This window comes from Gavialis gangeticus, unplaced genomic scaffold, assembly GCF_001723915.1.
Source record: "Gavialis gangeticus isolate Ggan-Ray unplaced genomic scaffold, GavGan_comp1, whole genome shotgun sequence".
Lineage (NCBI taxonomy): Eukaryota > Metazoa > Chordata > Crocodylia > Gavialidae > Gavialis > Gavialis gangeticus.
This window is the reverse complement of record NW_017729031.1, coordinates 107085561-107108612: the sequence shown is the minus strand read 5'-3', so window position 1 is coordinate 107108612 and position 23052 is coordinate 107085561. Positions and strand designations below refer to the sequence as shown.

The following is a 23052-nucleotide window of genomic DNA, read 5'->3' as shown; positions in this document are numbered from 1 at the left end:
TCGTCTGCTTCGTAAACTACGCAAATTTGATTCATTCTCTGAACGCTGTTTGTCTTTTGTATTAAATAAGGCTGGGGTCCTCTTAAAGAATTGCATATGACCATGTAATAAAACACAGAATCATAAAGGGGCCGAACTGAATTTGCACAGATTATTACTACATATGTAGTATGGGGAAAAATAAATAAAAGCCATCCATTAAAAAGAATTCATAGTGTACAATTCCATAAGACAGTTAAAAGGAGATGCCTAAAAATTATACAACTGACTGCAACAGAGGAAGCAGTCATGTTTTACTAATCTATTGTTCATGATCATTGATGAACAGGTTCTCTCAACTCTCAGGCATGTGTTTGTATGATCCATTAGAGAAGGAATTAGGATTTGAGATTTTTGACCTGGTCTGAGGCTAGATAAAGACATTTGGAGAGGTTAGATCATCACATGTTAAAAATGGCCACCCAGTCTAACTTAGTTTGCTCAGGTGTGGACCTTACACTAGTTAGGTGGATCCAAGTATGAACTGTGCAAAAGTTCAGGACAGTTACATTTGTCTTTAAAAATGGCCAAGCCAATCTAAGTTAACTCCTACCTCCCAGGTGTACCTAACTTGGATCAAGTTGGCCATTTTTAGACCGATCTAACTGTCCTGAACTTCTGTACGTTTCCCAGGGCTGACAAAGCCCAGCCACTGGGCTCAGCCCAAGAGCTGTGCTTTTCCTACCTGCCCCTGTGTCACCAGCCTATTTGTAGCCCCCCTGTTCCCCCCACTCTGAAATAGCCAGCATGTCTCCCTGCCTCCACCACCCATCCTGCTAAATACCCCATCCTTCAAGCCTCTCCTGGTGCCAGTCTTGTGCTGGGAGCTGAGCAAGTAAGTTGAGCGGTGGGGGGGGTTGGTTTGCTGGAGGGGAGCAGTTGTTCATCTGGGGGGTGGGGGGGTTGGGAGGCTAAAACAGCTCCTGGTCCTGGGGCATGGGGAGGAAAGCATGCCTCCCAAGCCCCTCTGGACCCTGTGAGTTCTTTGATCCTGTCGAACCCTCTTGGACCCCAGCAACTGCCTTTCAGATGCCACCTACCTTCCCTTTCTCTTCCCCACCAACTGATTTCTTCCCCTCCTCCATCCCAACGTACCTCGGATCTGGTGGCCATTTTTAACTTGATCTAACCTCCCTGAATATCTGTATGTACCTTGGGCAACTTTGTGCCTCACTGTACTTCCCTGTCAAATCCAAGTGTCGTCATTTTTCTTCTTCACTGGTGTATCACACAGTGTTAATCATTTAATATAGTTTGATCCTTTGATAAGCACTTTCCAGTATGTTATGGATAACTATATTATTATATTATTCTTAAAAAGTAGGGCATAAAACTACAACAAATGTGTGCATTAAGGGTAACTGGCAACTAAGCGCTATTTTTTTTTAAGTTTGAACTGCCTTTGCTCTCTATTTTGAATTAATTCAGTTTTCTTCATTTGTTAATTTCAGTTTTATTCCTGTTTTCTAGCAAAAGTGTTTCAAGTAAATTTAATGAGTTTTATCATTACAAAATCAAAACATGTCCATCTAGCTTTTTAATTTTTGAATATATTTCTGTAATAAATGTCAAGTTTGGCCAGAAGGGGGCAGGATAGACTAAGAATAACTAATGCAGCCAGTAATTTGGGCAACATCTGTGTTCCTAACTGCTAGTTAGATGTAAAGGGAGAGTATGTATACAGCAATTCCAAGGAATCAAAGGATTAATGTTCACTATTAATTTTTTGCAACCCTATACTAGGCTTATAATTCCGTTTTTCTTGATCAGAGGAATATAACATTATTTTTCTGTGTTTTAAATAGTGAGGAACCATAGAGATTAACGATGGCACCAATTAAGACTCACTCCTAATGCTGGATTTTTCCTTCCAATATGTTAGCCTAATTTAAGGGGTGAGATGGTGTTTCCAGTACCCATGCCTGTATTTGTATGGTCTCTGTATTTGGCTGTGTCTCTGATTTGAAGTCCACATGATTTGTACCATACAAGATGCCTCCTTGAATTCTAGGATTGCTACTTCTAGGTAGTTTCACAATGGATGTTAACAAAGCAAACCAAAATCGCCAGAAAATCAGTGTGGAGAGTAAAGGTTTGAGTGCAGTGTTCCATGTAATATCTGTTGCAATGCTTTTTGCAAACTGAATGGATTGAGCTTGAAATGGAACTACTTCTTTTAATTGGTGGCATCTCAGTTGTGTTTTTATTATAGCGTTTGTGCTTAATATAATCATTTTCTTTTATTGAAGGCAACTACCTAATGTGTGTGTTTAAAAAACAAGCTAAGTTCTAGTGAGGAGAGTAAAAGTTCTGTATATATTTATTTTAATAAACTTGTGGAGTTTATCACAATGGTGTTTGTAACAGTATTGTGTGTAGACTATAAAATCTATGCTGGTATTTCTTCCAGCGTATCTAATGTTGGCTGCAATTCTGTGGTGCCCAATCTATGAACTGGTTTCTTTTTCTATCAAGGTAAATCCAAGACCAGGGAGAACCGCCAATCAATTATCAATCCTGACTGGAATTTTGAGAAGATGGGGATAGGAGGCCTTGACAAAGAGTTTTCAGACATCTTCCGAAGAGCATTTGCTTCTCGCGTTTTTCCACCTGAGATAGTGGAGCAGATGGGTGAGTATAGTACCAAGAAACATACCTATATGATAGATATTCAGGCCTAGTTCTGCTTCAAATGGATCAGATACCAACTACCTATATGATAACTCTGTGTATTAATCAATTTATTTAGCTAAGGGAACCTGGTGAAATAGGCAAGCATACTCTTCCCACTGTTTTCAAACCTCTATGGTGCTTTATTTATTTAACTGACTAAACAGTGCAGAGTAAAAGTAACTGAAATGTTCAACACTGTAGGATACTTAGTTTTGTGTAGATATTTTTGTTAGAGTCCATGTAATCTTTTTTTTCTCTCCAAGTGGACAGGGAACTTATTCATACTGATACTTTCAGCCTTGACTTATCAGCAGTGGCCTCTTTGCTCAAATCAGACAGGATAGTCTATCTTTATTTTTCTCAAGTTTGACTTGAACATGATATCCTTTCACATTCCCCATTATTGATCTTATTGCAAAACTACATTCTCATATGCCTGACTAGTTTTTGTCCTGTCTGAATAAACCACACATGAAGTGATGCCTATTAGAATTTATAGAATCTACTAAACCCAAGTATAGCATTGTTTGGGGGGCAGGAAGGGTGGCTGGCTATGCTCTTGGTGAACAAACTTGTCTGGCATATCACTTAACTCCTGATTTCGGAGGTAGTTGCTGCTATAGCAGGAAAGCACGCTTGTACTGTAAGATTCCAGTTTTGTCAGCCATAGCTGCTGCTGATGCTGGTGCCATGTCTAGGTTTGGCTTACTTCATTATATTGCTGGACTGTTTTAAATTCTGGATCTGTCATAGCCCATGTTGATGCCCGTCTTTCAGATGCACACTTATGTGTTCATCTGTCACTGCCTGACCTGTCTTTATTTCTAGCACTCGTGAGATTGTGAACTTTCTAGTTTAGTTTCAGTGGGAGAAGCAGGAAGTTACCATAGTAGCTGAGCTGTCAGGTTTTCTTTCATATCCATTCAAGAGTTTACCCAATATACAGTTAGGATATTGAGCAGTAATATTACTAGGTTGAATGTGCAGTGATATCCATCTGATGCAGGGTGAGATGAGGAAAACCATTAAGATACTGAAGACTGAACCAGGTTAGTGCCTGATCAGGTGTTTTCCCCTTTACCTTTTTACTTCATATGGGACAGTAGCCAGGATTTGCTGAATTCTCCTTCTGCTTCTCTTGGATATGTCATTTTATTCCTGTTCCTCAATGTGAAGGTCTTGGTCCTACTAACATACATAGCTCTATGAGAGTATTGTCATTGCTCTGCTACAGAGTGGAGGATGGGAGGGGTACAAAAAGGGGATTGAGGTACAGGGAGGAAAACCTGGTCTGTTACCTTGAGCTCATCTTTTTTCTTCTTACTGAAAGTGGTGCAAACATGGAGTTGAGGCACCTGTTCATCAAATAAAGGTTAAGGTCATAATGGAACGAAGAAAAATGATGGATGTTGGCTTTCATCACCTGAATCTTTACATTTGAAATAGCCATGATGCATTATCTTCACAGCAATGATGCACCATCACTTGACCCATAGTGTTTCTGTGGCCAAAGAAGATTCAGGCATTGAAGTATTTCTTCAGTTGAGTTTAAAAGAGATTGCATGAGGACTTTGACAAGCTAAGGAGGCCACAACCCGAAGGGAAGGGGAGTTCAGGATGAGTGGTTGCAATCCTGGATGCGCAAGCAAAGTCTACCCCGTCTCAGAGGAAAGGCAGCAAAAGGGCACAGCAGCCCCCTTGGCTCTCCAGGGAACTAGTGGACCTCCTGCATCTTAAAAGGAAGACCTACCAAGGATGGAGAACTGGAACCACCACCAAAGAGGAATACTCTGCTCTGGTCCAGACCTGCACAGTGCAAACCAGGAAAGCCAAGACTGCAATGGAACTCCAGCTAGCTACAAATATCAGGGACAATAACAGGTCCTTTTTTAGATATGTGGGGAGCTGGAGGAAAAGCAAGGGCAACAGCGGACCCCTGCTAAACCAGATTGGACAACTGAGAACCGATGCCCAGGAAAAAGCAAACTTGCTAAATGGGTACTTCGCGTCAGTTTTTCACCAGTCCCATGGGATGCCCCTGCCCACTGTGGGTCAGGGAGGCCCAGGTGAGGGGGATTCCTTACCCTCCATCGAGGCTGACCTCATGAAGGAACACCTTGACAGGCTGGATACCTTCAAGTCAGCCGGCCCTGATGGTTTACACCCAAGGGTACTCAAGGAGCTGGCAAGCATCATAGTTCAGCCCCTAGCATGGATCTTTGAGAACTCCTGGTGCTCTGGTGAAGTGCCTGAAGAGTGGAAGAAAGCTAATGTCGTGCTTATCTTCAAGGATGGGAGGAAAGTAGATCTAGCAAACTACAGACCCATCAGCCTGACCTCTGTCCTGGGGAAGGTCTTGGAAAAGATTATCAAAGAGGCCATCTTTAACAGACTAGCTGACGGCAATATCCTGATGGATACCCAGCATGGGTTTGTTGGAGGTAGGTCTTGCTTGACCAGTCTCATTTCCTTTTATGACCAGATGACCTAGCACCTGGACAACGGGGAAGAGATTGATGTCATATATCTTGACTTCAAAAAAGCCTTCGATCTGGTATCCCATGATCACCTCTTGGCGAAACTGGCTAACTGCAGCCTCGACCTCACCACGATCCACTGGCTGAGGAACTGGCTCCACGGTAGGACCCAGAGGGTGGTGGTTGACGGAAGCCAATCATCGTGGTGTCCTGTGACCAGTGGGGTCCCTCAAGGTTCTGTCCTAGGGCCTATACTGTTTAACATCTTCATCAATGATGTAGACATTGGAGTCAGAAGCAGACTGACCAAACTCTGGGGTAAAGCATCCACACCTGAGGACAGGAGGGTGATCCTGGCAGATTTTGATAGGCTAATGAAATGGGTGGATGAGAACCTGATGGTGTTCAACACCGAAAAATGCAAGGTTCTCCACCTTGGGAGGAAAAACCCATGGCATGCTTAAAGGCTTGGCAGTGCTATGCTGGTTCGTACTACAGATGAAAGGGACTTGGGGGTCATGATTGACCACAAGATGAACGTGAGCCTTCAATGTGATGCTGTGGCTAGTAAAGCGAGCAAAACACTGGCTTGCATCCATAGATGCTTCTCAAGCAAATCCTGGGATGCCATTCTCCCATTGTACTCGGCCTTGGTGAGGCCACAGCTGGAGTACTGTGTCCAGTTTTGGGCTCCGCAATTCAAAAAGGATGCGGATAAGCTTGAGAGGGTGCAGAAGAGAGCCATGCGCGTGATCAGAGGTCAGGAAAACAGACCTTATGATGAGAGGCTGAGAGCCTTGGGACTCTTCAGCCTGGAAACATGCAGGGTCAGGGGTGATCTGGTGGCTACCTATAAGTTTGAGGGGTGCTCATCAGGATCTGGAGGAATGTCTGTTCACCAGAGTGCCCCACGGGATGACAAGATCGAATGGTCACAAACTCTGCCATGACCGATTCAGGCTGAACGTAAGGAAGAACTTCTTTACTGTCCAAGCCCCCAAGGTTTGGAATAGACTACCGTCGGAGGCGGTTCAAGCACGCACTTTGAACACCTTCAAGACGCATTTGGATGCTTATCTTGCTGGAATCCTATGATCCCTGCTGACTTCATGCCCCTGGGGCAGGGGGCTAGACTCAGTGATCCTCCGGGGTCCCTTCTAGCCCGAATGTCTATGAAATCTATGAAATTTCAGTTCCTCTTCCTGGTTTTGATGCAGCTACACCTACAGTTCCTTCAACAGAATATTGAATGACAGCACATTAACCAATAAAACACCACAATAGGATTATATTTCTCCAGTGTTCTTATTGGCTTGAGATACCTTTAAATGCAAGACACTCTTATTGCATGCAAAAATTGACTCTGCAAATGTAATGCTGAGATGGCAGCAGTATAATTCAGAGGTCAAGAACTTTGGCTGTGTCTAGAAATTGGGAAGCCTCTAGGCACAATCTGTTCTCCTTTGAAAGGCTGCCATAAAGCAGGGAGAAAAACTGTTCTCCTCTGCTATAGAGGGCAGGACATAAGGCAGTGAATTTAATCTACAGCAAAGTAAATTTGGATTAAATTTTAGGAAAAATTTTCCAAGTGTAAGAATGGTAAGACAGTGGAACAAGCTGCCTAGAGAAACTGTAGAATCGCCTTCAGTGGAGGTTTTCAAGAGGAGCCTGACTGAGCATCTGTCTGAAATGGTTTAGGAATAGTACGTCCTATGCTGTGTAGAGGCTTGGACTAAGTGGTCCTGGAAAATCCCTTCCAACCCTATTATGATTCTCATGTTCGGGCCTTTTTCTTCCTGTATTAAGCAAACCATGCTACTAAAATGATTTTTCTTTAAAAGAGTACTAGTGTATTGAATACCACTGGCAATGAGTTAGAGATTGCCATGTTTGTATAAATACATAGACCCTTGCCTCTGCATGTTTACACACATACTACACAAAGAGGTATTTTGCTGGGAAGGGAAGGTTAAGACTCCCAGCAGAACTTTCCTGTTCTCTCAGATGAACCCTAGGGCTAAAGAGCTTATCTTAAATTTGAAAAAACAAAGCTTTCTGACACTCTCCCCCCATATTAGTCATAACTTGCTCTTCAACTATGTTTCAGATCTCAAATGTCAATGTGACATCTGTTCAGGTTAACATATAATTTATTAGGAAAGGAAAAGAAAGCAATTGGTTGCTATCTACAACTGCAGAAGTTGCCCTTTTCTATTTGCTGTGGAGTACATGCACATTGCCTTGTGTTCAGAAGGCAATAAATATGCTATTCTCTACTCTAACTGCACAGAGACTGTATTGACTCTTTAAGAATTGCTTGTAATGTGTGGTTTCCATAACTTCCAAAGAATGTTTAGAGATGGACCATATAAATTATCAGTAGTCACCCAGATCTGTAAAAGACAGGCCATACAGATCACTTTGAAATCTGGTGTATGAGAGCTGAAAACTTAGGAGACACATTTTGTCACAACTCCTTCTGGCATTAAGAACCTCTGCTAAAGTAGTCCTGTGATTATTGCCTGGAAGTATGGGTTTAAAAGCATGCAGTTTGTCTTCCAAAAAAGAATCTAATTTTTATATGGGTAAACTGAATGATGAGGAACTTTCAGTGTGAATTGTGAATAGCTAAGGGTGTTACCAACGTTGCATCATGCGTGGTGTACCTGAAGGTTTCCATTAATATCTCTTATTACTGTGGTACCATTTAGGAGCCCCAGGCATGGATTAGGGCCCCAGTGTTGTAAGTCAGGGGAGCACGATGGGGAAAAGGAAATCAGAAAGTGGGACTGGTTGGGATTAAGATGGGGAACTGGGGCTAGGAACCACTGGGTTGGGGCAGAGGAGACAGGTCTGACAAGGAGGTAGAAAGTAGGACAGAACTGGGACTGGCAGGGCGAAGAGACTTAGGACTAGGAGCTGGGGAATGCTAGGACATCATGTTTGGATGAGAATAGGACACAGCCTAGGAGCAGAGAAATGGAGAGACCTGAGGAAACTTGGAATTTGTTTTGCAGATGTGAAATGCTCTATGATGCAAAACAGTGTGTAAAATTGAGTCCCAGGGGGATCAAATTAGACACTCCAAATTAGAGGATACTTTTGACCTTAATATCTGTGCCTCAGCTTTCATCTGTAAAGTGAGGAGAAAATCCATTTACTTCACAGGGTGTTGTCAGAATAAATTCATTTATGTTAGTAAAGCTGATGAGCACCATGGCGAAGCCCCTGAGGAAATGAACAATTTTGTCTTGAAAGCAGGGTTTGTAAATAAGGCCTGGCACCACGCCTTGCACAATGGGGAGAAAACAGCATTTTGGGTGGTTCGTCATCCAGTGGTCACAATCTATTCTGTGCACTAGATGAGGCAGGGGTCCTGTGAAAAAGTAGCCTTCAGTGATGTGGGTAAACATGGTCTCGTAGTGCATATGCACAAGCAGGCTAAGTTTTAGATTTTATAAGCTGCTTTTGAATATTTGACATTGTAATCATAATCCTGTTCTTTTACTGTAGCTTGCGTGTAATTTTTCTCTATGTAGGAATGGAGCTTTTCATAGTTCTTGAAACCATTATCAGTTCTAGCCATAGTCTCCTTTTAAATGTTGCGGCACCAGTGCAGATTAGCAGACCTTCCTTTTCAGAAGGGAGTGTTATTAGTGGTTAGTGCAGTGAATTGGAAGCCAGGACTCCATGGTTTATTACTAACTTTACCATTGACTTCAATAATGAAACGTCACACTATATGTTTACATTGCACTTTATGGAGTCAGAGATAAGGCCTGTTCTTACTACAAAGAAATTGCTGTTTAAGTAAATATTCTGCTGGCTTGATTGCAAGTTATTCTTGCACTTACATGAAATCTACAGTTTACAACTAATTATGGCAATTGCTTAACCTCTGTTACATGGATTTAGTAAGCATACGTGGGATGGAGTGGCAGCCACAATCTTTTAATTTGGAAGATAAAAGTGTTAACCAGGGGAAAGCTGATGAAATGATTATACTGAATGTCCTGTGTAGTATGCCCCTGACCCTATGAAAATCAAGAGAGGATTGAACCCCTTCACTAGTGGGCTAAGAGTAAGGTGATCCTTAAATTGTCCAAGTTATTAGACCTAGGGAGACTGGCTTGAAAGGTGCAGGAGATAGAATTGATGCTTCCTGAAGTAGAAGAAACAATTAAAAAGCATAGGTTTTCCAGGATGAAGATGGGGAGAGAAGAAAATTCTTCATTAGGGCAAAAGAGTTGCTCTGTAGTTTCATGTAATGGGAAATTCATGAATTGGGCCCCAAGCAGGTAGGAGAAGGAAGTACCTGGGGTGTTAACCACTTTTCTTCAATTGAATAGAGCTCTAATACAGCTCTAATCACAGAATAAAACTCCCCCTCAACTCCTGCAAAGAGACCCTTGGTTGCAGGTAGTTGCCCTGCTCTGTTTGTGTGGGCATGCAGTGGTATTGTTAGGGCAGCCAGCAACCCACTGGTGTTCATTTGTTTGTAATTTTATAAAAGTCCATTGCATTTCCAGGCACTTGGCTTTCGAGTAAAGAAGTAGCATCTAGCTTTTAGTACTAAAGGCTGCAGAAAATTGCTAGTGAGCCTTGTGGGTATTAACAGCCAGACACAAGAATTACAAATAAATGTAAGCTCATCAGTGATCATACTTAATATTAAATTAGATATTTGGCTACACATTTATTATCAGGCTGTTAAAAGATGAGGTAGTTGCTCTCTTGCTGCTGCAGTGGTGGCTAATGGGTAGATTAGTTTGTTTTGTATCCACTGTGAACGTGCCATCACAATCCCATTTTGGATTATGTTTTTTGATTGTGTAGCCAAAGGCACTTTGTGTGTACGTTGGAAACTCATACTTAGGGGTGATTTATTCTCATTTTTATCGCATTCCATCTGAACAAAACTGATAAATGTCCTACCATTGCCATAAATCTAGTTGGAGCCTTCTGTATGTAATATATGTGCATTTAAAAAAAAAAAGAAAACAAAATAAAAACCTTCCCTTCATGGCTATACAATGCATAATGAAGAAAAGCTGAGAGAGGTGGTTTTTAATGCCTTAGTAAGAGCATACTGATATTTGTGGATGGGTTTTTTCTTTGTAGTAGTATGTGATTTGTTATGTCAAGCACCTGGTCTTTAAAATATATTAAAAAAAATTCTGGTAGGTGAGAAATAGGACTGTGCACACTCCAGCCTTTGGAGTAAGAAGCAGGAGCAAGTTTCTTCAGTGTAACTTCTTGTCATAGTACTTAAATCCCACAGAGGTTAACTGGAGGTAGTGTATCTAGGTAGGAATAATGGAAAGTTTATTTGATGAGGGAAAGGGGAAATTCCATCCAACTGTGTGTTAATGGAAAATTTCTCTTCCATGTGTGGCAGGTGAAGGCTTGGAACCATAATCATACCCTAACCTGCTTGAAGATTAATGTATAAAGATAAATATCACTCCTGCTGTATTCAGGGCTGGTACGTTTCTACAGATGTTGGTTTCTCTTAGGTGCACCTGAATGATATGATCACACCAGAATGCTTTGATTTTAAGTCAAGGGGGAATTACAGTGCTAAATAGGAAAATCCCTTATCCATTTAGGCAATTTTGTGTTGATGTTTCAAGGGAGGCAATGCATTAGGAAAAATTAAACTAACTTTAATAGCCATGAATTTATTTTTGCTAACTTGGAACTCTGGTCAGAGTTTCCATTTGTGTTTCTATCACAAATGGCCTGCCATTGTCTCTTTGAATCTTCATCAGTGTCTCCTAATTTTATTACCCGTTGATGTCTGTCTTTTTTTTTTTCTTGCCTATTTTGCAGTTTGGATCTACATATGTATTGTTAGAGACCGAGTAGGTAATTAAATTGTGAGATAATCCAGTATCCTATTACATAAATGAACTTAAACCGAATGATAGTCCTAATACTTAGCCTGGTGAGTTGGAAATGCTTGTCTGCAAATAATCCGAGTTCATAAGATCCTCATAATAGTATTGACATTTGGTCATGCTGGTACAGTCTGCAGAGTGAAGATAAAACTTAATCAAAACTCCTCCTGGGTGCATGGAATTGCAGTGTGATTTGGGATGTAGTATTTTTAGTTTGTCATCACCTGTCTATTTTAACTAAGGCCTGTTTGTTTTAATATTTGGCCAGGTTGATGTAGCTGTGCAAGAAAATTGTCTGATCGTAACAGTATGTAGCTTCCTATTTGAAAGGAACTCTTTGCTTTAGCCTCTACAGACAGACGTTGCACACAGACTGGTTTACGTGATCAGAAACTGGTTTCAACCTGTAACAGAACAGAAGTTTAGTGCACATAAACCAGCTTCAAAATGTCTGAAACTGGTTTAAGATAAAGCTGGCTGAATGTAGTATCAGACTTAACTGATTTAGGTCAAACCAGTTTATGAAACTTCTGTTCCAGACGCCTTCCTGATTCACGTTAAATCAGTCTCCCAGCATGCTTTCCAGCCCTGGGCTAGGCTGTGCTGTCTGCTCCAGAGAGCAGGGCTGGCCCCACCCCTCTGCCCCCTAGCCCGAGCAGTGAGGCCTGGCTGGCAATGGTTGTGGGGGCAAAGCCCAGCTGGGTATATAGCCCAGTCTATGGGGAGTGGGGGAGACCGCCCTCCCCCATGCAAACCCCGGCTGAGGTCTGGGGCCAGTGAGAGGGGTTAAACACCCCTTCCCCTGCTCAAACTTACTTCTGGCTGCAACTGTGGACTACGAATCCCAGAGGCAGCTGGAAGCAGGAAGAAGTGATGAACAACCCTGCAGTGTCCTGCTGCTGTAATTCTGGACTGCAAATCCCAGAGACCTTGGGGGCAGCAGGAAGAGGACGTGAACATGCAGCCAGAGAGCATGCTCTAGTGACCCCCTGGCTTCTGGCCTAAGACACTGCAGGCATGTGGCTTTGTTTCTTGAATCAAAGGTAAATGTCTGTTCACTTCTGTCTCAATTTAATCTGTGCAGCTTAGACTAACCTGCAAAGATTGAACTGATTTGGCCTCGGGCTTTTTGATTGTCTGTACCTAGCCCTTGACATCCCTGTGAAGCAGAGGATTAGCATTAGCCTCAATTTTCAGGTGGAGGAAAAGCAGAGATAGGGAATATTAAGTCACTTGCCAAGAAGTTAGTATTGGAGCTGGGACTTACAGCACCACTATTCCTGGTCCTGCATTTTTAGGTTAGGAACAGACCTTCCAGATAAGTTGTGCCTTTGTTTGTCCCAGAACAGAATATCCCTGAATTGCCTTGTACAAACATTACCCTTCTAATCTGGGTTTAGTGAGTGGCTGAATGCACTGCTACTTTTCTGTCATTGATTCAGTGATCCCAATCCCTTCACTACACACTTCGCCATTTTAACATATATACTGTAATTTTACAGAAAGTAAAGTGTTGCAAAATGTAGTACAATTCAGTCTCAGTAGCTTGTCTCCTCATCATGGCCCTTTATGCAGGTGTTCTATGTGAAAATGTATGCATTCAGTATAGCTGGCTTGCCTGTTGCAAGAGATTCCCAAACTTGTTTGTGTTACATGTGCCTTGACTTGTCAGTAGCTTTTTGTTAGCCTTTCTTGACTGAGCATGGTGGGGCTGTCTAAGCGTCAACTGGTTTCTATGCTTGGGATTCCCCTCCAGAGCATCACTCATCATCCAAATCCTACCTTGCACTTTTTGGCTACATAGGAGATCATGTTCCCCCACAAAATGTGCTAACAATCCCTTTCTTGACACTAATTTGACAGGGATTGCTTCTAATTTATCATTGCTGTGTTCATTCTTGTGTAAAATTGGTCTTTACTGCCATTATTTTATTTTTGTTTTTGACTTTGGGATGCTTGAAAGTTGACTAACAAATTCTTTCACACAGGTCTCTCTAATAATACCTTTCTTGTGGTAAAGCTTTCATTGTTTTCTCAGCAGAAAATGTGTCAGCTTTGCTGTGTTAGGCAATGTTTCACTTAGTTTTCAGAACACTTTACAAGGCAAAATTCTAAGCATTGCTAGTGTTGCTCCATTGAAACAGTATACTTTGTTGTTTTATTAAATGTTTATGTGTATTCATAATGTGCAAACATCAGAGAGGTGTAAGAGAAAGGGAAGTGGAGACACATACATGTCAGAATACCTTGCAAAGTACAGTTATTCAAATTGAAATTAACATGTTTAAGTATCCATCATAGTGCCGGAGGAGCAGGGAAATGAAACAGCAGTGTAATATTAGTATGTTGTTATAAGAGAGATGAAATTGCTTAGTAATAGGTCAAAGAGTAAAATTAACTGGCTTCTTTACCATTATAGATTTTTATGTACTTTAACATGCGTTGCTACCATTACAAGTATGAATGCAAAAGTCCTATTGTGTTAGGTGCTATATGTAGCTTGAAATACTGTCTCCTGAAGAATTTGAAATGTAACTCAGACCAAACAAAGAGCAGGAGGGGAACGTATTGTTATCTGCATCTAAACTTCTGGCCATTTGACTTGCTCAAGGTCACTCTGCTTGTACCCATGGTTCTAGAAGCTGAACCTGTCTTCGGGTTCCAGGCCTTAAGACCATTACCTTTTTTCCTCTATTAAACCAGTAAATTGAACACTGCAAGAGTTTTAATTCAGACGTTACATAATTATGTAGAACAGGACTAATACAGAAAGTCCAATATTTGATAAGAGGAATCTAATCTCTAAAAATAGAAATGATTTACGAAGTGAGCAACATTTGACACTAAGCTGGTTCCAGTGAGTAATGGTTTTTTCTTCACCAAACAATTAAATGTTCAGGCTTCTTAGACTGATCTGATCTGATCTAATCTACTGGGAGATGAGCATAGCTCTTAAACAGGTTCAAGTCTCTCCTGTTTTCCCCCTTCTCCCACTCCCCCCACCTGTACCCTACACACCTTTGGCATCTTAATTTGCCACTGGAAATCCAAAGCAAATTACTTCATTTTATTGACGTTAGATTCCAGTAATTAGGGCTTCCATCCTTTCTCTGTCCCCCTGTCCAGAATGTATGTGGGATTGTCTGGGTGCAGTGGTATAAAATAGAACTGAGTCTAGTGAATCTCCCTACCTGTTTGCATAGGAATTCCTGAGCTCAGATCAACCATGCAAAAGAGTTTTCCTGTTTATAGATTGTTCTAGGCTTGTCAGTCTAATTCATTCACCATAAAGGGCCTGGCAGGAGCTTGCTTCATCATGGAAAGGTTAGGTTCTTTGGGCTTTTTTCCTCCTTCAGCAATATGTCCTGGAGACCTGCTTGCTGAGTATAGCAAGAATGTGAAAGCACTGATTTTTTCTGGGGGGGTGAGAGAATCATCAGTAAAAGTAAAAATTGTCCTGGGTACCGTCTGTGGGCTGAAAGGAATCCTAATAGCCTGTTGAAGTTAACAGAGGAGAGGTATTAAGTCTGTGTAGACTGAACTCCCCGTTATCTTTCCTTTCTCCCACTTTATGGCCACAGCTAACGGAAGGCACTCCTTGTTCTTCAGTTGTGTACCGTGAGAACATTTTAACCCTATACTGAACCCCACTGATAGTGTAAACTTAGCATTGCTGGTCTCTATTCTTAATATGCAAGCTAATAAGATTGTTCCCTACTGCTTTCAGTTCATATATGGAGTGGTGTGTATGTGGCCAGTGCGAATAGGGATTTGCTTTGGATTCAGCTAATTTGGAGGACAGTGATTTTGATTCAGAGATTCAGCCATAGACTATAATAGGGAATCACTGAATTACCTATAACTTTGTCATTTTTTTGGCAGATTGAGATGAAAACAGCAGGGATGGCAGCCCCTCCTGGGGGCATGAGGCCTGCCAGATTTCAAGGAGATAAGTGCAGGGGTTTCTGGGAAACTGCACCTCAAGCTTCTGAAAGCAAAACTTGACGTGTGTGTGTGTGTGTGTGTGTGTGTGTTAAGGTGCAGCAGGATGAAACCAGCATGGATGGTAGCCTGGAAAAGGGGGGCTGTCCCAGTACTCGGGCAGAAACAGCTTTAAACAGTCTGTGCCAAGTGTTGCTTTTCCAGTGTTGTCAAGAGTTGGCTGCGTCTTCTCCATCCTCTCCCACTGATTTCCTGTAGTAGGGCTGGACTTTGCTCAGAAACATTCTGACACAGTCCATTTCCTTGAGCTCAGTGTGCCTGTATAACAGGAGGTTCCTGCATTGCCACAGGGCGCTCCTGTTGTGGGACACCAACTGGTCGAAGCGGCCTGTCTGGGGCCCCTGATATTTGGTCAGGTGTCCATACAGCGCTGCCTCCCTTGTCATCAGCCTAACTCCTGTCACTTCCCCATGGAGCCGGCTTACCTTTTCCCACACTCCCCTACTGATTTAAATCCATTTATTTCTCTGTCTTTGTTTTCCTGTGTCACTTTCATCAGAAACTAGTTCTGGCAGCAACCCCTGTTGCACATGCAGGTTTTTGTATTTGGTGAGCTTGCGCTAGCCTTAATCTGCTAGTACAATTAATGGAAAAACTACCCAGGCATTTCATGTTTTGGATCCTTAATTCATCAATATGCTCTCTGCTTCTGTGCTAGAGGGCTTTCTTAGAATTACTGAGAGAAGCCTACTTGGGAACTTCCTTGTACTTTTTACATGTAGGATCTCATCTGTAAATGTTTCATTAAGTATGTTTGTCCATGTTCAGTAAATAGCACTTAGCTTATGCTTTTGATATGGGGAGGAGGGCAGGAGAGGAAGAGATAGTTGGTTCTTCCTAATAGTCCTGTAGTTTCTTGAATCTGACCAGAAAAAAACATTACTAAAATAGCTTTTCTATCCTGCAGTCTTGGTAGAAATCCTCCTTTTGGTTACTCACCCAGCTGGTATGTTTGGGCTTTACACACTAGACCTGTATGCTTTAAGTTTCCTTTAGTTTGAATGGGCTCCACAAATGTGTCTTCCTTGGCTTTCCTTGACTGTCTTTCTGGATATAGGCTATATTACCCCTTCACAGGAATTAGACTTCTATGGTCCATGTGCTTTAAGCTGCTGACAGGTGTTTGTTTAAAGGTTCAGTGGGATCTAATCCCTGATCTCAACAATTATACCTCCTGCAATGCCACACATACATGACAGGAGGCATGATTTGAGGACTTATTCATGGGAAGAAGTGGTGGCAGCCACTCTGCTCTACTTTTGCTCTCACTCAGGAATCATGCAACAGAGCCTAGTAAAGGACAGTTGTAGACAAAAGAGAATAGATCATAAGCTGTCCATACGGTGATGCAAAAAATTATTACAATGGGGCACTTCCTTGGTCTTGTTTTGGGATATGTTTCAGTTGGGTCATATATACACAAGTGTGGCATATATTGTTCTTAGAAGTTTGATTTTTGCATTTAATTGTATTGAAGTGGGACTTAAGTGAGCTGATCCTACATAGTGATCTACATTTGCTTGGCACAACTGGCTTGTTCCTCTGCAAACTTCACTAGGACTGATGTGATATTTTTCAGGTAATGCATAATTAGGCTGTGGAAATCATTACCATGCAAGTACAATTCCCTGAGGATGAGGAGAGGGAGTGGTAGCCTGGTCTCACCTCCCTTTGGCAGTGTGGTGGGTGTGCAGTTAGCTCTGAGTTCATTAGCATGTCGGAATAGCTCCTGCCAGAGCTTTGAGCTCAACAGCTAGTTGGACCAGGCTTTCATCCCATCTTTTCCCTTGCCACTGAATTCAGTAGGATGGGGAGGAAGAGAGGGCAGAGTGGGAGCATTCACCCCTTGGGCTTCAGAGCTGTATAAAAGCAGGGGCTCTCGCCTGAGTCTGCGCCAACTAGCTGGTAGGCTCGGAGCAGATTAGCACAGGTAGAACTTGGGCAGATGCTGCACTGACATGCTGGTGAGCTAAGAGAGCTCACTGCACACCTTTCAGACTGCCAAAGCAGGTGTTGCTGCACTACCTTGCACAATCCTGGATCTTCCCAAATTGCCATGGTATATTGTTCAGGCCAAGAATTTGGCAAAATTTTAGAAGGGGCTTTGGAAATTTATATAGCTCTCCAGAGTTGTCACGTTGTCACTAACCAGAATTTGAAATGTATATAAATTAATGATTCATGTTCTAAGTTGTCTGTTAAATTTTTTAAGGTCAAACCTTCATGACAGAAAGATTATGCTGGGTATTGGTACTGCAGGGTAGTGGTTCCCAACCTTTTATACTGTGGACTGGTGGGAGTGGGGTAGGGCACACAGAGCCTGCTGTCTCCCTTCTGAGGCTGCCCCAGTGCCTAGCTTTAACCTTGTGTGTGACTGCCAGTGGCAGAAGCCTCTTGTCTGGGTGGACAGACGGGGATCTGAGTTGTCATCACCCGGCAGCCAACCCGTCAAGGCCTGGTACCTGACCGTGGCCCAGTGGTTGGGAACCTCTGCTGTAGGGTTTTTGCACCTTCTTCTGAAAACAGTACCATGGGTTTGATCTAGGCTGATGGTTCTATACTCCCGGTTCCATTTTACTGATGAGATGATATACTGGGTCAAAAATGCATTCGTCACGGGACCCACATAGAAACACTGGATTGGGTGTGGCGATTCCCTAGTCACTGGTACATTTGTTTATATCTTTCAGTTTGCCTCTCTTTAATAAGCTTGTTTCTGTTTTAGGTTGCAAGCATGTGAAAGGTATCCTGTTATATGGACCACCAGGCTGTGGTAAAACACTCATGGCAAGACAGATTGGCAAGATGCTGAATGCCAGAGAACCAAAAGTGGTCAATGGTCCAGAAATCCTTAACAAATATGTAGGCGAGTCAGAGGCCAACATCCGCAAGCTCTTCGCTGATGCAGAAGAGGAACAAAGGAGGGTAATGCAAGAATAAATATCACTGTCAACATACACACGTGAAGAATAACTAAAGAGGAGGTTTATAATTAGAAATTTATTGTCTTGAGCATTTAGTGTGACTCACTGATCCATCTGTGGTCACACTTACCCACTGAATCATTATGACAGCAGGGCAGTAGTTTTCTCTGTTAGCAAAATAACGTAATCTCCAGGCTAATTTTTTTTCAGGCTGCTTCTCTATGCTGAAGGTATTGCAGTTTCCCTTATCAGCTGCCATAACTTATGTCATCTTTTAGGCCAAATGATCTTGGGGGGGGGGGGGGGAAGAGACAGCTACAACTACATTGCCCTTGTCCAGTAGAGGAGTTTAAAGTAGAATAGAAGTGTTTGTTTAGAGAAAAGAAGCTGTTGATCCCTTGATTGGCAGTGTCCTTGTGAACCTGGGAGCATTTCAAAGTGTTTTACGAGCCTTTTTTATGCTACTTTTGGATGATGTTTTCTCTGACTGTTTTGCATTATAGAGTGTGGCAGCTGTTCAGAATAGGATGTGAGCAAGGAAATGGGTGCTAAATGTTACCCTCAGGCTTCTAATCCTCTGCCATTGAAGTCAGTAGGAGTTTTACCCCTGACTTCAGCAGGCACAAGATAAAGGCATAAGTGTGGGATAAGCTTAAATGCCTAAAATTCACATTTCCTTGGTCCCAGGATTATAGGATATCTCAGTGTGTCATTAATTATTATTGCTTAAAACAAACTAGCAAGTAGAAACAATATTACAAAACTAGGTTAGGTACAGTGATTTCCCCCCACACACACACACCAGTGGTGGTGTTGGGGACAAGGGGGTAAATTAATAATATTTCTCTATGGCCGTTAAAGATGCAGTCAGTACTAAAGGTTGGGCTTTTTTTCTAGCCATCTGAAAATTAAAGGTCAAAATACTGTTTCTTATGTGCTGGGCAGAAGGAATAAGCTGTTAGGTGGCTCTTGGTTGTTTGTACCTGCTACTAGGAAAGTGTTGTACCTGTGATGCTCCTCAGCCAAATTTAGTACAGCCTTTTATGGTAGATGGTAGCAAATAGCATCTTATACAGAAAAGATTTTCTAGATCCAGTGTTGGTAGACATATTTTTTTAATGAAACGTGGTAAGAATTTGCGCTTTAAGAGACTTGTTGCTCAATTTCAACTGTGCGGTTCTGGGAAGAGTGTTAATTAGAGCTGGTCCATCTCCACAGAGGTCCTTCCATCCTGCTCTTGTAATAAAAGTAACATCTGTGGACTCCTCCTTTGAGGTAACACACCTGATGAAATAGACCCTAGATTGGCTGGGAGAGCTTGTCCTGATGACAGGTTGTGAGATTAGGAAGGTCTTTTAAAGGTCAGTATTGTAATGACTTGTGCCTGGGGAAGATTGCCAAGGTGACAGCGTATTCACACAGTGTTCACATTGTGGACAGCAGACGCTGGAAACAAAATACTTTTTGAGGAAGAATTTTGGAGAGGAGAAAAACTGCATGACAATGTAAGTCTGCGCTGAACAAGTATTCTGTACTGTTTTTTCCCAGTCACACCTGGTTAGGCTTTGAGTCCTGAAGTGAATGATCCTTCTATTGCTCGTATTTGAAAACGTGCTTAGGAAGATGTAGCATGATACTCCTGAGGGTTGCACATTTCTGTAGGATGAATGTATCGTAGACACTGGGGCCTGCTTTTATTCCTCCATAAGCTCCCTATATGCCACTGTCCATTGTCCTCTCTAGTCTAGGGGACTTGTTGCAGCTTCTTCCACCCACTCATGGTAGATGTTCTGTCCTCTCTACATATATTATGAAAGCTTTCTGTGTGCCTCTTCCCTCCCCCATATCTGGGGCCCTGTGTTTCCTCTTCCAAGCTTCCTCTTTCCTGCACACTGTTTTCTCTTACCAATTTTCATTCCCCCCCAATTCTGGGTTAGAGCTTCTGCATGTCTGTCCATCAATTCCCCTGTCTGGGTCCCAGCTTCTCACCACTACCACTCCACAAATATGAAGTTCTACAAGAAGGAGCAATGATGTAAACACTGCTGAAATAAGGTCCACGTCTGGTGCCTGTAGTTCAAGGAGGAGGTTAGGAAACTGAAGAGGAACCACAGCAGAGGCCCAAAGATGGTGAAAGGCTTGAAAAACATGCCTTCTAATGAGAGTCCTGAGGAGCTTAGGCTAATTATCAAAGAAGCTTTTTAAAGGGTGACAACAGAAGCTTTTCAGTCTCAGATAAGATATAGCAGCTGGAACCAGAGGGTACAGAAAATGACATGGAAAAGGGACAGTTTCTTTTTACCATTGGAACAATATACCAAGAGTCATAGTGGGTTCTCCATCACTGGCAATTTGTTAAATAAATGGGATCATAAAGTTGGAAAATTAGGGTTGGAAGTGACCTCAGAAGGTCATCTAGTCCAACCCCCTGCTCAAGTAGGACCATCCCCAACTAGATCACCTTAGCCAAGGCTTTGTCTAGCTAAGCCTTAAAAACTTCCTAGGATGGAGTCTCCACAACCTCTCTGGGTAACATGGTCCAATGCTTCACTACCCTCCTTGTGAGAATTTTTCCTAATATCTAACCTAAATTTCCCTTGCTGCAATTTGAGAGCATTGCTCCTTGTTCTGTCATCTGCCACCACTGAGACCGGTCTAGCTCCATCCACTTTGGAACCCCCCCCCTTCCGAGGGTTAAAGGCTGGTATTAAATCCCACCCTCAGTCTTCTCTTCTCCAGACTAAATAAGCCCAGTTTCCTCAGCCTCTCCAAGTCACATGCCCTAGCCCCCTCACCATTTTCATTGTCCTCTGCTGGACTCTCCCCAATTTGTCCCCATCCTTTCTGAAGTGGGGGGCCCAAAACTGAACACAGTACTCCAGATGTGGCCTCGCCAGTGTCTAATAGTCACATAATCACTTCACTTGATCTGCTGGCCATGCTCTTATTAATGCAACCTGGTATGCCTTCAGCCTCCTTGGCAACAAGGGCACACTGTTGGTTTATATTCAGCTTCTGGTCCACTGTAACCCCCAGTCCTGCAAAGCTGCTGCTTAGGCAGTTGGTCCCCAGCCTGTAGTGGTACAAAGGATTGTTTTGTCCTAAGTGACAAGTGCAGAGTCCAGCCTTATTGAACCTCATGAGATGTATTTTGGTTCAATCCTCTAGTTTGAGGTCTCTCTGAATCCTAGTCCTACTACTCCTGCAGCTTGGTGTCATCCGTGAACTTGCTGAGGTTGCACTCCATCTCATCTTTCAGATCAGTGATGAAAATATTGAACAAAACCAGCCCCATGACCAACCCTTAGGACACTCCACTTGATACTGGCTGCCAGCTAGAATTGAGCCTGATCCTCTGAGTACCAGTTCAGCCAGGTTTTGGTCCACTTTACAGTCTGTTCATCCAGCCTATATTTCCTTAGCTTGCTTGTGAACTCGTGTTGTGGGAGACTGTATCAAAAGCCTTGCTGAAGTCAAGCTATATCACATCCACTGTTCAACCCACATCTGCAGAGCCAGTCATCATCATAGAAGGCAGTCAGGTTGATTAGGCATGACTTGCCCTTAATGAGTCCATGCTGACTGTTCCTAATCGCCTTCACCCACAAGTGCTTAGAAATTGATTCCTTGAGGACCTGCTCCATGATTTTTCCAGGAACTGAGGTGAGGCTGACTGGTCTGTAGTTCCCTGGATTCTCCTTCCTCCCTTTCTTAAACATGGGCACTATATTTGCCCTTTTCTCCAATCATCCCTGATCCTCCTCTTGTTGCTGACATACTTGTAGAAACCCTTCTTGTTACCCTTCATGTCCCCTGCTAGCTGCAGTTCCAACTATGCTTTGGCCTTCCTGACTTCATCCTTGCATTCCTGACAAATACTCTTATATTCCTCCCTAGTTGTTTTTCCAAGTTGGTCTTCTGCCATATTGCTTGTCTTCCTGCAAATCAGGATGGTTTGTTCCTGTGCCCTCAGTAAGGTTTCTTTAAAGTACAGCCAACTGTCCTGGGCTCCTCCCCTTCAGACGGGTCCCCCAGGGGATCCTGCCCATGAGTTCCTGGAATAAGTTGAAGTCTGTGTTTCTGTAGTCCAGGGTCTGTACTCAGCTGCTGTCCTTCCTTCCTTTCCTCAGGGTTTTGAACTCAGTTGTCTAAAGCCCCTCCCAAATGCACACCTTTTGCAGTGGTCCTTGGAAGGTCATCAGATTAAGGCTAGTTTCAATTGAAGAGCCAAGAGCAAATTCCATGGTAAGAGCAAGCCCATGCTGATAATAGTCAGCTAGCCTCCCTCTTTCATGGCAAGGAGGATCCAACTCCAGCGTCCCTCCTGACAGACAATAGCACTATTAATATGGAAGAGGGAGAGGCAGTTTCTTAAGTAAAACAGTCTCAAGCTCATAACTAATGCCCTAACCTCTACTCCAGTCCATTTCTTTCCTTTCTCACATTCTTGTGACAAGGTATTTAGCAAAATTCACAGATTTTGTTGGAATCTGATGGGCTGTACCAAGAGTACTTGTGCTTTGGCCTTGAACTTACGACCTCTTGGGGTGTCAACTATACAACTTGGCACCCATGCCATCCTGCGCCTTCCTGCCCCCCCCCCAGGTGTTTTTCTAAAACGTTCTGTGGTTCAAACAAAAATTCTGTAAGCTTTTACACAAGAGGTCAGACCAGAGCATCCTAATGGTCCCTCTAGCCTTAAAATTTATTAATCTCTTCCACCTCTACCCCTCTCGGTCTGCCTTCCTCTGGGCCTGTCTTCCCCCCACAATCAGAGCTTGCTCCCAGGCCTCTTGAGGACCCTGTCTTTTCCATTTCCATCAGCTATCCCTCTGATCAATGCTGTTTACCTTCTCTAGTCCTCTGTCCCCCTCTGCTCTGTGCAGGCAGTATCAGGGGAAGGCAGAGAGAGATTACACTGCCTGCAGCACCAGGCAGTCATGGGGCTCTGATTTTCTTTTGAATGAGGTTTATCTGGTGGCCTCACTTGCAATAAAAATTGATACCTAGAGCATTCCTAGGTTGTGTTTGGGGGGG

The 23052-nt window shown here is 42.9% G+C and overlaps 1 protein-coding gene across 1 annotated transcript in view; it reads left to right on the top strand.

The window, feature by feature from the left end:
* The window catches only part of NSF (N-ethylmaleimide sensitive factor, vesicle fusing ATPase), a 145540-nt gene that overhangs the window by 64357 nt on the left and 58131 nt on the right, over positions 1–23052 (top strand). Inside the window, exons 8-9 of the mRNA XM_019523518.1 lie at positions 2515–2670; positions 17817–18016. Of these exons, the coding sequence (XP_019379063.1) occupies positions 2515–2670; positions 17817–18016 (356 nt within the window). The remainder of the gene's footprint in view (positions 1–2514; positions 2671–17816; positions 18017–23052) is intronic.